General features: G+C 45.5%; 1 protein-coding gene across 2 annotated transcripts in view; it reads left to right on the forward strand.

Moving 5' to 3' along the window:
* Positions 1 to 4318: 4318 nt before the first annotated feature.
* Positions 4319 to 12819, forward strand: part of COLQ (collagen like tail subunit of asymmetric acetylcholinesterase) — a 67883-nt gene continuing 59382 nt past the window's right edge. For both annotated transcript variants that reach the window (XM_077130414.1, XM_077130416.1), the window contains exon 1: positions 4319 to 4502. In XM_077130414.1, the coding sequence (XP_076986529.1) occupies positions 4397 to 4502 (106 nt within the window). In that variant the 5' untranslated portion in view covers positions 4319 to 4396. The remainder of the gene's footprint in view (positions 4503 to 12819) is intronic.

Consider the following 12819-nt stretch of genomic DNA (forward strand, 5'->3'; position numbering starts at 1 on the left):
CTCATTGAGGTTTTAATTTGTATTTCCCTAATGATTAATGATGTTGAGTATCTTTTTTTGTGTGCTTATTTGCCATTCATGAATCTTCTTTGGTGAATATCTATTTACATCTTTCACCCAGTTTTAAAAATTGTGTTGTGTCTTATTATTAATTGTGGAAATTCTTTGTATATTCTGGATGCAAGTTCTTTATAAGTACTCTACAGATATTTTCTCCTAGTCTGTGGTTTGTCTGCAGTTTAACATTGTGCTTTGAAGAGTGGAAATTTAAAAATTTTTATGAAATCCATTTTAACATTTTTTCCTTTTATGGTTTGTACTCTTTGTGCTTGATTTAAGAAATCGTTGCCTAACTCTAATCACTAAGATTTTCTTCTAGAGGTTTAATAGATTTAGCTCTTAAGTTTAGGTCTATGATCCACTTTGAACTCATTTTTATATATGATGCAAGGTAAATGGTGTTCTAGTTTGCTAGCTGCCGGAATGCAATATACCAGAAACGGAATGGCTTTTAAAAAGGGGTACTTAATAAGTTGCTAGTTTACAGTTCTAAGGCCAAGAAAATGTCCCAATTACAACAAGTCTATAGAAATGTCCAATCAAAGACATCCAGGGAAAGATACCTTCGTTTAAGAAGGCCGATGAAGTTCAGGGCTTCTCTCTCAGCTGAGAAGGCACACGGCGAACACAGTCAGGACTTCTCTCTCTCAGCTGGAAGGGCACATGGTGAACACGGCATCATCTGCTAGCTTTTTCTCCTGGCTTCCGGTTTCATGAAGTTCCCCAGGAGGCGTTTTCCTTCTTCACCTCCAAAGATGGCTTGCTGTGAACTCTCTGCTTCGTGGTGATGCAGCATTCTCTGCTGTCTCGGAATTTCCTCCTGCTCCAAAATGTTTCCTCTTTTATAGGATTTCAGTAACTTATCAAGACCCACCTAAATGGGTGGAGACATGTTGTCACCTAACCCAGTTTAACAACCACTCTTGATTAAATCACACCTCCAGGGAGATGATCTGATTACAGATTCAAACATACAGTATTGAATAGGGTTTATTCTGCCATTATGAAATGGAATTTTGATTAAAACATGGCTTTTCTAGGGGACATACATCCTTTCAAACCAGCACAAATGATAAGGTTGAGTTTTTGTTTGTCTGTATATGGAAGTCCGACTGTCCCAGCACTATTTGTTGCAGACCCCCTTATTCTTTTTTCCCCTTATTCTTTTTAATTCTTTTTAATATTCCAGTGAATGGATATCCCATGAATTTAAACTAATCTCATTCATGAACAGCTCGGCTATTTCCAGTCTGAGGCAGTAATAAGCATTCTTGCGTCTCAACTATTGAACAGTTGTATGAGTATTTCTGTGGAATTTCTGGGCCAAGAGGCATGGGCATTTTAAGTACATGGGTGCCACTGGATAGCTTTCCAGCACACACTCCCACTTATAAGGTCTGAGAGGAAAGGCTCTGACTTTGATTGGTCTTATTGGTGTGAGTCTTTCTCAAATCTCAAATAATTTCCTTCTGGACAAATCTAATAGCCTGTACTATTAGATTTTGAAAGATGAGAGCCCTTCCAGGAGGGTTTGAAAAAAGATGATAATTTCCATCTCAGTCAGCTTGGGTAACCTTAATAAGAAACAGGCTCATAAAATACATGGTACTTGGGAAAATGGAAATTTGCTAATAGCTTTTTAATATTTATCGGGGGCTTATAAATACCTCTTTGGTGGGTCTTCCTCAGGGCTACATTTTCCTGAGGTAACTTTGTCAGCAGTGGGTCGCCCCCCAGTGGCCTGAATGTGTATATACAGCCTCCCCCTGTGCAGGTTCTAACTCAGGACAGCTGTCCACTTTCCCTCTCTTTCACAGCAAATGTTCACCAAAACCTTCCCTGTACCAGACGCAGGACAAAGCACTGTCTGTGCAAAGGCACAGAGGAGTGTTGGGAAGATTCCAATTGTTCAGTGTGGCTGGAGCATAAAGTTATGCCACGTTTTTAAAGTTTCTTTTCTTTTTATCCTGCAGCAGTGTGATCGAACCACATTAACGGAAATTGTTGAGGAACTGGTCGGTGCAAGACCTGTCTTGGGATATATAAGGGTATATGGAGCTTTGAAACAGTGCCTCATCATCAGGGACCTTAACACAGGTTAAATATCAGCACAAGGTGGTTTAGAAGCAATTCAACAGCAATAACAGAAGGTATCATATCACTCTGGCTTTCCAGAGGAGGAATTGGAACTGACAGTGAAGGTTTGGATTCTGATATCAAGTTACTCGAGACTTACCTTTTTCCCAGGTAGGCTGCACCTTTTCCAAGCCACTGAAAGTTGGCTGCTGAGGCTATAGATCCCCAGGAGTTTACAGAAACAAGCCTGAGAATTTCTTGTCTGGGTCTAGCCAACAATCACAGCTCTTTCTGTTTAAACATCTCAAGAGTGGCTAAATGGAGACACCCCCTCTTTAAGCTGCCTGTTTCATTTTGATTGTATATTCTTCATGTTTCAAAAGCTTTCCTTAAAAACTCTGTATAGGTTAGTTACTGCTGCATAACAAACCATCCTAGAATTTAGTGGCTTAGAACGATAGCCATTTCATTTGCTCATGATTCTGTAATCTGGGCTGTTCTTCAGCTGCTCCCCACTGGGGTTGCTCCCATGACCGCAGTCATCTAGAGACCCAAATGATCCAAACTGGTCTCACTCACATGCTTACTGCCTCATCTGGGGTGGCCAGATTCGCTGGAGAGTGGCTGCTGCCCCCTGCATATACTGCTGGTCTCCCCAGTAGCTCAGATTTCTTTATGTGGCAGCTGGTTCCCAAGAAAGGGCAAAAGTGGAAGCTTCTTAAGGCCAAGGCCTAGAACTCGCACAGCATCATATATGCTATATTCTATTGGTCAAAATAAGCTATAAGGCCAGCCAGTTTCAATGGGAGAGGAAATGGACTCCACCTACTGATGGGGAGAGCATAAGAGGAGGGGAATTTGGAGTGCTCATTTCGCACCCAATCTACCATGACTCTGGTGTTTCATTTTTGCTGACTCTATGCATGAGTTTTAATTCATTTATGATTCATTCATTCATTCCACATTATCTCATTCAATCTTTCCAATAAACCTCTACAGGGAACATTTCCTCCATTTTACAATGATGAAACTGAAATGAAGAGAGGCCAAACAACTTGTCCATTGTCTCAAAGCTTAGCTGGGAGTGAAGCTTAAGTCTGGTACTAAAGCCCTAGGGTATCATCTGTACTGTGTCTTTGCACATGCCTTAATCCAACTCCACTTCCCCTGAGAATGAGGATCAAGTTCTTACACAACGAAGGCCACCCCAGAGTCCAGCAGCTCCCGAACTTCCTTCAAGTTAATGTCCATAAGGCATTATGTTATGTAAATTAAGCAAATGAGCAATACTGTGGCTCACAATTTTAATTATTTTAGTAGCACAAGGATCTCAGACAAGGTATTCGTTTAAAGATGCATTAAGTTTTATTTGAAGAATTTTTTTTTTTACATGTGCAGGCACCAGGAATTGAACCCGGGTCCTCTGGCATAGCAGGCAAACATTCTTGCCTGCTGAGCCACCGTGGCCCACCCTATTTCAAGAATTTTGTCTAGCCAAAGACCAAGTCTATGTACCACTTCTCCAAATATGGTCTGATAAATAATTGCTGATTTTCCTATCCATTTACTGTTTTCATTCATTTTGCTTTTCCTGGGACTACAAAGTTGCAGCTCCTGGAGAGGGATAAGCACTTTTTCATAGGATTTTTTTTTAAATATATAACTACCCCCCCCCCCCCCTTTTTAGTGGGCGACTAAAGAAAAAATCCAAGGACACTTTGCCCTGCTCTCCCAATGGGTATGTCATAGGCTGAGAGCAGAAGGGTTTGTCCGAATGGAAATTCAGCTCGAATCTGGAGGCTGGAGATGCTGTTGGACACCTCAGTGCATGAAGGTGGATGATCAATTAGAAAATCCATCTGCCCTTGGGGACTGAGTCTAGCGAACATCTGAGGCTTGGCTGCTTTTCCAGCACCCCTTCAATAAGCCACTTACCTCAGCCACCGAAAAAGAAAATTCTGACATCTTAATTTTAATGCAGGCATTTGATCCAGGGCTTGAGATAAATATAACCCTGTGTGGTAGGGAGAAGGTTTAATGGGAAATGGTTGGCATTCTTTCTTGGTAAAGGCACGGGGAAAGGAGAGAGAGAGAGAGAAGGAGAGAGAGAGAGAGAGAGAGAGAGAGAGAGAGAGAGAGAGAGAGAGAGAGAGAGAGAATCGCAAACAGCAGCGGGGAAGACAAAAGCCGAGACAAGCATAAGCGGGGCCCCAGAGCAGCCTTGCCTTGCTAACTTGACACTTGCCAGGCCCCTGCCAGCATGGTTGTCTTGAATCCAATGACTCTGGGAATTTATCTTCAGCTTTTCTTCCGCTTTATTGTGTCTCAGCCTACTTTCATCAACAGTGTCCTCCCAATTTCAGCAGGTAAATGATGACCACAACTTTCCTCTCTTCCGTCTGTTGGGGGGGTGGAGGGAGGCAGGAAGATTATCCTGGTGGCTTTTGTCCTGATTTTCCCCCTTCAACCCTTGGTGGCGGGGCCGGGAGGGGGCCAGCCGTGGCCGCAGGGGCTTCCCATCGCACGCTTCTCCGAAGCCCCTTCTGTCCCTGTCCCACCTCAAAGCCTGAAACCCTTTTTAAAAATTATTTCTGCCTTTCCTGCTCCTTCTCCCCACTTGCTGCGTGACTTCGTTATGGTCAGGAATTTGGGAGAGTCCAAAAGAGACAGAAGTGCAAGCAGAGAGGAGGGAGCCCCCCCGTGTTTCTATAAATACATCCCTGACCTCTTCCAAAGGGGCCCAACTCACTGGAATGTTGTGGGGTAAACGTGCCTCTGCTTAGGCCCGGGCACGGTCCCCACCAGAGCAACTCTGCAGGAGGCAACGGGGATCCTGGCTGATTCTCCCAGGGAGGCCCCTTGCAGCCTCAGGATTAGGTGTTCCATTTCCCAGCCCTTCTGCTTTCCTGCTTGTGCTTTCTTCTGGGGGTGAGACCTCCCTGCAGCCTCAGACAAGGCAGCTGGAGGTGCGGGGACAGGGGCTTTGGGGGGGGGGGGGAAGGAGAGGGGGGTTCCAGAGTGATGGGTGGGCCTGGAGCCAGATCTGGAGCTGGGAGACCCGGGAAAGGGGCTTCCTCTGCCAGCCTGGCCACCTCTTCTGAGGGCACCGGGCAGTTGCCCTTGTCCTTTCTCACCCGGAGCAGGGGAAGTATTGCATTACCGGTATGACCTATTTAAGCTTTTCTGAGCAAACTCAAATGTTTCCGGAGGGCCAGACGGGGGTGGGCAGACCCCAGGCTTGCTGCCCGGCGCCTCACATCACCCCAGCCAACCCCAGCTCCCCAGCAAGGGCAGTTTCGGTCACTACCTCCAAATTGAATCTCCTAGGTTTGAGGCAGAAATTTCACCCCCACTGCCTTTGCTGGAAGCACGGAGAGGGTCAGAAATACCAGGCTCCCAGAGGGGACGGAGTCCCCAGTCCCTAGCGCGCTGCCGTCCATTCATAAAAACAGCCAGACCACACGCCGCACTGCCAACACCTGCGAGCCTCAGGCAGTGCCTCAGAGCAGGGCTGGGGGCTAAGGATAAAAGGGGGGGGCGGGGGAGGAAGGAGGGCTGGGGGATTCGTGGAGAATATTGAGGGGCAGTGGGTGGGCAGAGGAAGGCAGTGGTTGTGCCACAAAGGCGTGCACCAACATGCTCCCTGGCAAATTCAAGCTGAGCACGCCAAGCTTTTTCTGGACTGGGTGAGCTATTATTCCCCTATTCCAGAGGGAAACTTGATAGTTAATTTGCTCTAATTCAGTGGCTCTTAACCTTGTTTGGGCCATGGATCCCTTTGGGAATCGGCTGAAAGCTCAGGACTTAAGGAAACTCTGTTTTCTGCTTCCAGACCTGCCTCTGCTGGGCTCTCTGACTTGCAGGAGACAGCTGGTGTTAGGCTGTGAGCAGCGCGACAGCAGGGACTGTATCTCTCTTAGATGCAAGGCCAGAATGGTGCTGGCACATAGTAGGTGTACAGTAAATTTTTAGTGAATGCATGGAGCGAAGGAAGGGATACAAATTCTGCCTCTGATGATTGGGGTTTAACATAGTTTTGTATTGCTTAATTAAGATAGAGCCAAAATTGTTCAATCATGATTTCTAAGAAGTGGACAGAAGAGAAGACCTGATTTTCTTAGAACTCCTTGACCCGGAGAGAGGCACGTAACCCAGGCACAGGGCTAGCCATCTCTTGGTAAGGCTCTTGGCAGATTGCACCGGTCAGGGCACCAGCAGGGAAAAGAAGCAAATCAGGTGGTTCTGATGCAAAGACCTGAATGAAGGGACCCCTTTCAGGGGTGCAGATGGTGTTGAGGGGATCAACAGGGAATGTTGAGGTACCTAGAGGTTAGCATCAGTGGGAAACTCTGCCACCCCTGTGCTAGAAGGGGCAAAAGGAGGAAGTGGGGAAACGGATCCCAGGGAGCTTTGGTGCCTTGGAGGAGGGGCCCAGCCAGCGGCCTATTGCCTGTGCATCCCATTGGCCAAAGCTATTAGAAGCCAGAGAGCAGGGGAGCCCCTTGGCACAGCCCCCAGGGTCAGCTTCTGGGGCACAGAGCGGGGAGGAGGAAGCAGAGAGTGGGGGCAGCTTAACCTCACATCCCCAGGCACATCTTGAGGAATCACTAAATCCAGATCTTCTGATTGGGAAGTGGCCTGTAGACACGTGGGAAGACAACGTGGCTAGAACCAGGGCGGATCTCGAAGTTAATAGCTCATCAGATTGCAAATAATATTTGCTGTCTCCTATGGAGTCATTTGGTTTTTTGTCCCCCTCATTTCACCACCATAGCTTCTCAATAGCACGGTTCAGAAAATAAACTTGCGGCCCAAAATGGGAACCGTGCCTCGACACAGGACAGCTTTGACCACTTGAAAATATTCTCCAACAATTTCACGTAAAATATTTAATACTCAGAAGTTTGTAGATTATTATTCTTCTGAAGAAGACAAGCCCTGTGCATCCAGAAATAAGGGCCACTAGCAAAGTCTTTTCCTTCTACCTGCCAAATACTCAGTGAACGCCTACTGCATGCCTGGCGCTGTGCCAAGTGCCATAGGGGACTCAGGGACAGGACGGATACTGCCTCTGGTCTGCTGTCACACAAGCAGCAGTGCATGCTAAGTGTCCGAGAGCAGCCGGGGTGCGGGGAGAGCTCCTCTTCTGGCCTGTAGACCAGCTCCTACCTTCAGCCGAGCCAGCCCTTCCCTCTCTTCAGACCATATTCCAGCAACGCCACCGAGCAGCAGCTCTTCTCGGAATGAGATGCTCATTACCTGGCAACCTCCACTGCCTGGGCCTAAAGGAGGACCAAACGGGGAGCAAAAAGCATCATAAAAGCCAACCTCGAGGATGGAAACCCCAGCACTGAAGCCCATGCATTTAATACAAAAAACTACCTCAGGTTTTCACTCTTAAGCCTAGTAACTCTTGCTTTAGACACCATTCTAACAGGTTTTAGACAGCAGGTTTCCTTAATTCATCCTTTCTTTCTTTTAACTTCTGAAAGTTACGAGCACCCTATACCCGCCAAGCAACAACTCTCCCTTTCCTGCTTCTTTCATCCACCAGTTACCTCCAATGGCCCTCCTAGCTCTAGGGAAATTTGTTATTTCTAAATATGTTGTATGGGTGAAATCATACAGTATTTGTCCTTGTGTACCTTGCTTATTTCACTGAGCATGATGCTTTCAGAGTTCATCCGTACGGTAGCATGTCACAGAACTTCATTTCTTCTTATGGCCGAATATTCCATTGTGTGTATGTATCACATTTGTCTGTGATGGAACCTGCGCTGCTTCCCCCTTCTGACCATTGTGAACGACGCTGCTGTGAGTGCTGGTGTACAAGTACACCCATCTGAGTCCCGGCTTTCAATGTCTTTGGGTATATACCTAGGGGTGAAATTGCCAGGGCATATGATAATTGTATATTTAGCTTTTTGAGGAACTGCCAAACTGTTTTCTACCGTGGTTGTACTCTTTCATATTCCCAACAATGAATGAGGGTTCCAGTTTCTCTGCATCCTCTCCAATAGTTGTTATTTTCCTTTTTTCTTTTTTTTTTAATGGCCATTATTGTGTGAAGGGGTATCTCATTGATTTTCATTTCTCTGATGGTTGTAATGATGATGATCGCCTTTTTATGTGCTTATTGGCCGCTTGCATATGCTCTTCAGAAAAATGTCTATTCAAGTCCATTGCCCCGAGTTTGAATTTTCGTTTTTGTTAGCAGGTTTCTTGAAGTGTGGTGAGTTAGGGGTGACACCTTAGATTGGGGAGGCAGAAATTGCTGCTTAAGGACAACACAATGACGACAGCGATAACAACGACAACAAAAAGACAACTAATAAAATGATTACGGGAAGGGAAAGGATAAAGAGCTAGAGATAGTCTTGCTATTTCAAAGAATAGTAGACGGGGTTTATTTCCAGAGACTCCATTCTGTGTGGAAGCCCTGAGGGCATTGTTAACTTATACCACATCACTTCCATGAAACACGTGACCCAGTGAAGACTGAATTGTGTTCGCTTTATTTGCTTAAAAAAGCAGATACGTCAGATAGATTTTAGAATGGTTTCTATTTAACCTGGCAAAGATAGTAAATCCTTTGGATTTTTTTATTCTTCACTTTGGATATTTTTATTCTCCACTGCTGAGGGCTAAGGTGTGTTGTTGAGGAGACAGATGCGACAAACGGCATGTAATTTTTTCCAAATGGGCTCTCAACAAGGAAGTTCCATTTTCCTGGTGACACAGTCCCCTGACAGCATCCATGTGGTCAGGTTCTCCCTAAAATGCCTCCCATTTCCACCTCCTCTTGATCCTTCCTTTTTTTTTTTTGTCTTTGGGTACACACAGGCTTCCCCTATTACCCAATTCCCTACAGGAAGTAGGAAGGTTATTGTACAAAAGAAGTGGTTGGGAGCAAATGAAGGAAGAGGAAGAACCTTGCAGTAAAGGCAAGGGAATATCTGCTTCAATAATCATTTGCTGATGGAGCTCAGGAATTGTACAGTTTCCAGAATGTGGAGGCACTGACCCAGGGGAAATGATGTTTATGGAGAGGAAGGTCTTCCACACATTTCAATTTAGCTCATTCTCACAGCACCCCGGGGCTGGATGTGGTATCACTCTCACTTATCGGATGGGGAACAGAGAAGTTAAGTGACTTGCCCAAGGTTACACAGCTAGTAAGTGGGAGAGCTGGAGTTGGAAATCCTGCCTTCTGACTTCAAGGTTAGGGCTTTGACCAATGTAGACCAAATCTACCTATGGTCCTGGTTAAACAGTGGTATAGACATTTCAGGTCCTGCAGGATTCTGGATTCTTACTTCTCTATTCCCTCCTGCCTATGCCTTAACCGCAGGACATCAGTGCCCACAGCTCATGCTAAAAATGTGAGTGGCTTGTTGACCTCTCTTTTGAAGGCATTTGCATTTTAATAGAGGTTAAATACCTAAATTCTAGTAGGATGAGCTTCAATCAGGATATATGGGGGGATGAGGACCTTCTTGGAGCTGGAGAATCCCACTTCACGTTCTCATCAGGAATGTGAACCTGCCGTAAGCCCACGTAGATACATGCGGCTTCTGTCTTCCAGTCCAGGATTCCCCAAGGCAAGCACGAGCCCTCTAAGTGATCTTTAGGTCCAGGTTAGAGAAAAATGGCTTTCTCTCAGAGACCCCATGATGAGAAGACCCAAATCCAGGCTTACGGAGTGAGTTCATGTGGGAAAATGCTAATACTGATTGAGCGCCAGAAGCTTCTCCTGTTGGCTCTGCGACATGACTCAGTGTAGGCGTTTTGTGGCATATAAGGGCCTGATTGGAAGCCAGCCAGGCCACTGCTTGGGAAGCGTCCATGCTCTTGGCACTAGGTTATGGCCAATTTATTTGTGTCTGATGCTGATCAGCTATTGTTTAATGTCCCATAATGTGCTTCCCAGCCATCTCCTCTCATTTAGCTCCCCATATTTCCTCTGAGGAATAAAATCAGAGAGAGTTCTTGAATCAGAGGGTTCTCTTAGGCGTCCCAGCCTTCCCTCCTGCCCCCATCCTGAGCCTCTGGATAAAGCAGTGGGCTCATGGCCAGCTCAGACACACAGAGAAGTGTCGGAGTGAGAGATGCCAGGGCTTCCTCTGCAGCCCAGGACCACGCCCCCACCTCTCAGGTTCCGCGGTCTAGCTGGGTTTGTTCATTCAGCTCCACCGTCACCGCCATCGTCACCGCCACCACAGGAAAGCCGCAGGGCTCCTGCGCGGACAGGAAGCTCCTCTGGCTTCAATGAGACACCGAAGAAGTTGGGGCCTGTCTTCCTTAAGTGTAATTCACGTTACTACTCTTAGGACTAGTACCAGTTACCCCCAGACCTCTCATTTTGCCAAGCCCTTTCACGGCTCCAGTTTTTTTGGGGGGGTTGGGGGTGGGGTGCACGGTCCGGGAATCGAACCCGGGTCTCCCGCATGGAAGGCGAGCATTCCGCTACAGCTGTATTTGCTCTTCACAGTAGCTTGTACTGATGAGACATTATGGTGAGATCCTGGGTTGAAATCCTGCTCCTGCTGGTTTGGAGCTATGGCATTGTGGGCTGGTCATTTCACTGCGGTGAGCCCCAAGTCCCTCATCTGTAAAATGGGTACAACCTCAGGAGTGCTATGAGCATTTATTCTTTCAGCAAACATTTAATGAACTGGGATGCAGCAGGGAGCAGACAGACAAAAATATACCAGCCCACATGGAGTTGTTATTGTAGTGGAGGTCAGGTGGAAATCATAAAAAAAGAAATAAACAAAAGGCAAGGTATGTCAGGGTGATGAGTGTGCTATGGAGAAAGATAAAGAAGGACCAGGGAAACCGGGTAGTTCAGGTAGAGCCCGCTTCGCGGGTGTGTGACCCATGCGGCCCCACAAGAAGGGCCCATGGCTTAGTTTAACGTTCCATGGTTGCCCCCTAGAAATTCTTTATAATTTTACCTTTGAGCTTATGCTTCGTGGGTGAAGTCTGATGGGACTGTGGCACATGCACGTGAGCAGAGGGGATGGGCTGGCCGTAGAAGACATACGCAGGGCCCAGTGGGCAGCTGTTGCAGATAGTAATTGACCCTGTGTGCATGTGTGCCTTGGGGAGACTAGGTGCTCGGGGGGCTGGCGAGGAACTGGGTCCAGACGGATGACGGGGATGTGGCAGCAGAAGCAGAGGTGGCAGTGAGAGCAGCAGTGGCCACGGGGGTCCAGGAGGGAAGGAGGAGCTCTGCATGGTGGGAGGTCAGCTTGCTTTTCTGTTCCCAGAACCTGTCCCTGCAGAGGCTGCGCAAATGTCAACGGACCGGCCTGAGTGCCAAACCAAGAACTGCCAGGGTCAGGCAGTAAACCCTGCCGGTAAATTATTACAAAACAAATGTATATACATATTGCAATAAAGCATACCAGGGAGTTAATAGAATTCTTCAAAGAGTTATCATCTCCAGACTCGAAAAACTGCTGCCTCATTGCAAAGCAGATCCCCACAAGCTTAGAAATATAAACTGAATTTAAAGAATATTGATTTGACAGAATAGAACACTGTTTCATATGCAGCTTTGGGTGAAACAATTATTAATGAGAAAGAATTTTAAATTTCATTTTTTTCCTTGCCTTGAGGATACAGCAGTGTAATGCATACAGAAGCATTTGAAATTATGTACAAATGACGAATCTACCTTTGTTTCTTATATAATCTCCACAAGCTACAGAAAATGTGAGAGTAAATAGTAAAATGACATTATGTAAATTTACATTTAAAATTAAATTCAGACTTAAAAGATGCAAACTATTTTGTTCTGAAGAGTTAAATCTTTTCAGAAAAGTTGTTCTGTGAGGATCATCAGCTCTAGATAAAACATTTATACTTCAACATGATTTATCAGAACTTTACCTCAGTGTTGTCAGAGCCTATGAAATATTTTGACAGCTCTAATAATAATTGCATCAGTATAAAAATTCTTCTCAAAATTAAAAGTTATCAAAAATTATTCACAATCTTGTATTTGCCAAGAGCGATTGATGTCACTTTTGATTATAGATTGAAAATAGAGTTGCTAAAATATAAGTTTTGATGACGTAATAATAAATTTACAGAAAAACAAGCCAGAAAAATACATATCTTCACTGTATAACTCCACTATCACCTTTGATTTTTCCATCCCTCTCTTTAGAGGTGTTTGGGCTATGGCCATTCTAACTGTTTCATATTGGAAGGGTTTGTCATTGACATGGGGTAGGGAGATGGAACTATCTGATGTTCTGGAGAAGCTGGGCCCTCTAGGTCCTTATTGCATTTTTTTTTTTTTTACATGGGAATCAAACCTGGGTCCCCAGCATGGCAGGCGAAAATTTTGCTTGCCGAGCCACCATGGCCCGCCCCCTTATTACATTTTATAATAAATATTTTTAAAGGAAAAAATATTTCAATATCTGTCATGGCACTTTTTTCCTGCTTTTTGAACAAGGGGCCCTGCATTTTCACTTTGCACTGAGTTCTATAAGTTATGTAGCTGGTCCTGATATCAGTGAAGTAGGAGGTGATTGCATTTTTAAAAATGGAGTGGGCAGGAAAGATCTCACAGGAGAAGATGGCCTTTGAAGAAAGACCCCGGAAAAATAAGAGTGAGCTATGTGCTATCTGGGGTGGAATGTTCTGGAAAAGGGAACAACAATTGCA

The sequence above is a fragment of the Tamandua tetradactyla genome, chromosome 15, assembly GCF_023851605.1.
Source record: "Tamandua tetradactyla isolate mTamTet1 chromosome 15, mTamTet1.pri, whole genome shotgun sequence".
In the NCBI taxonomy this organism is placed as follows: domain Eukaryota; kingdom Metazoa; phylum Chordata; class Mammalia; order Pilosa; family Myrmecophagidae; genus Tamandua; species Tamandua tetradactyla.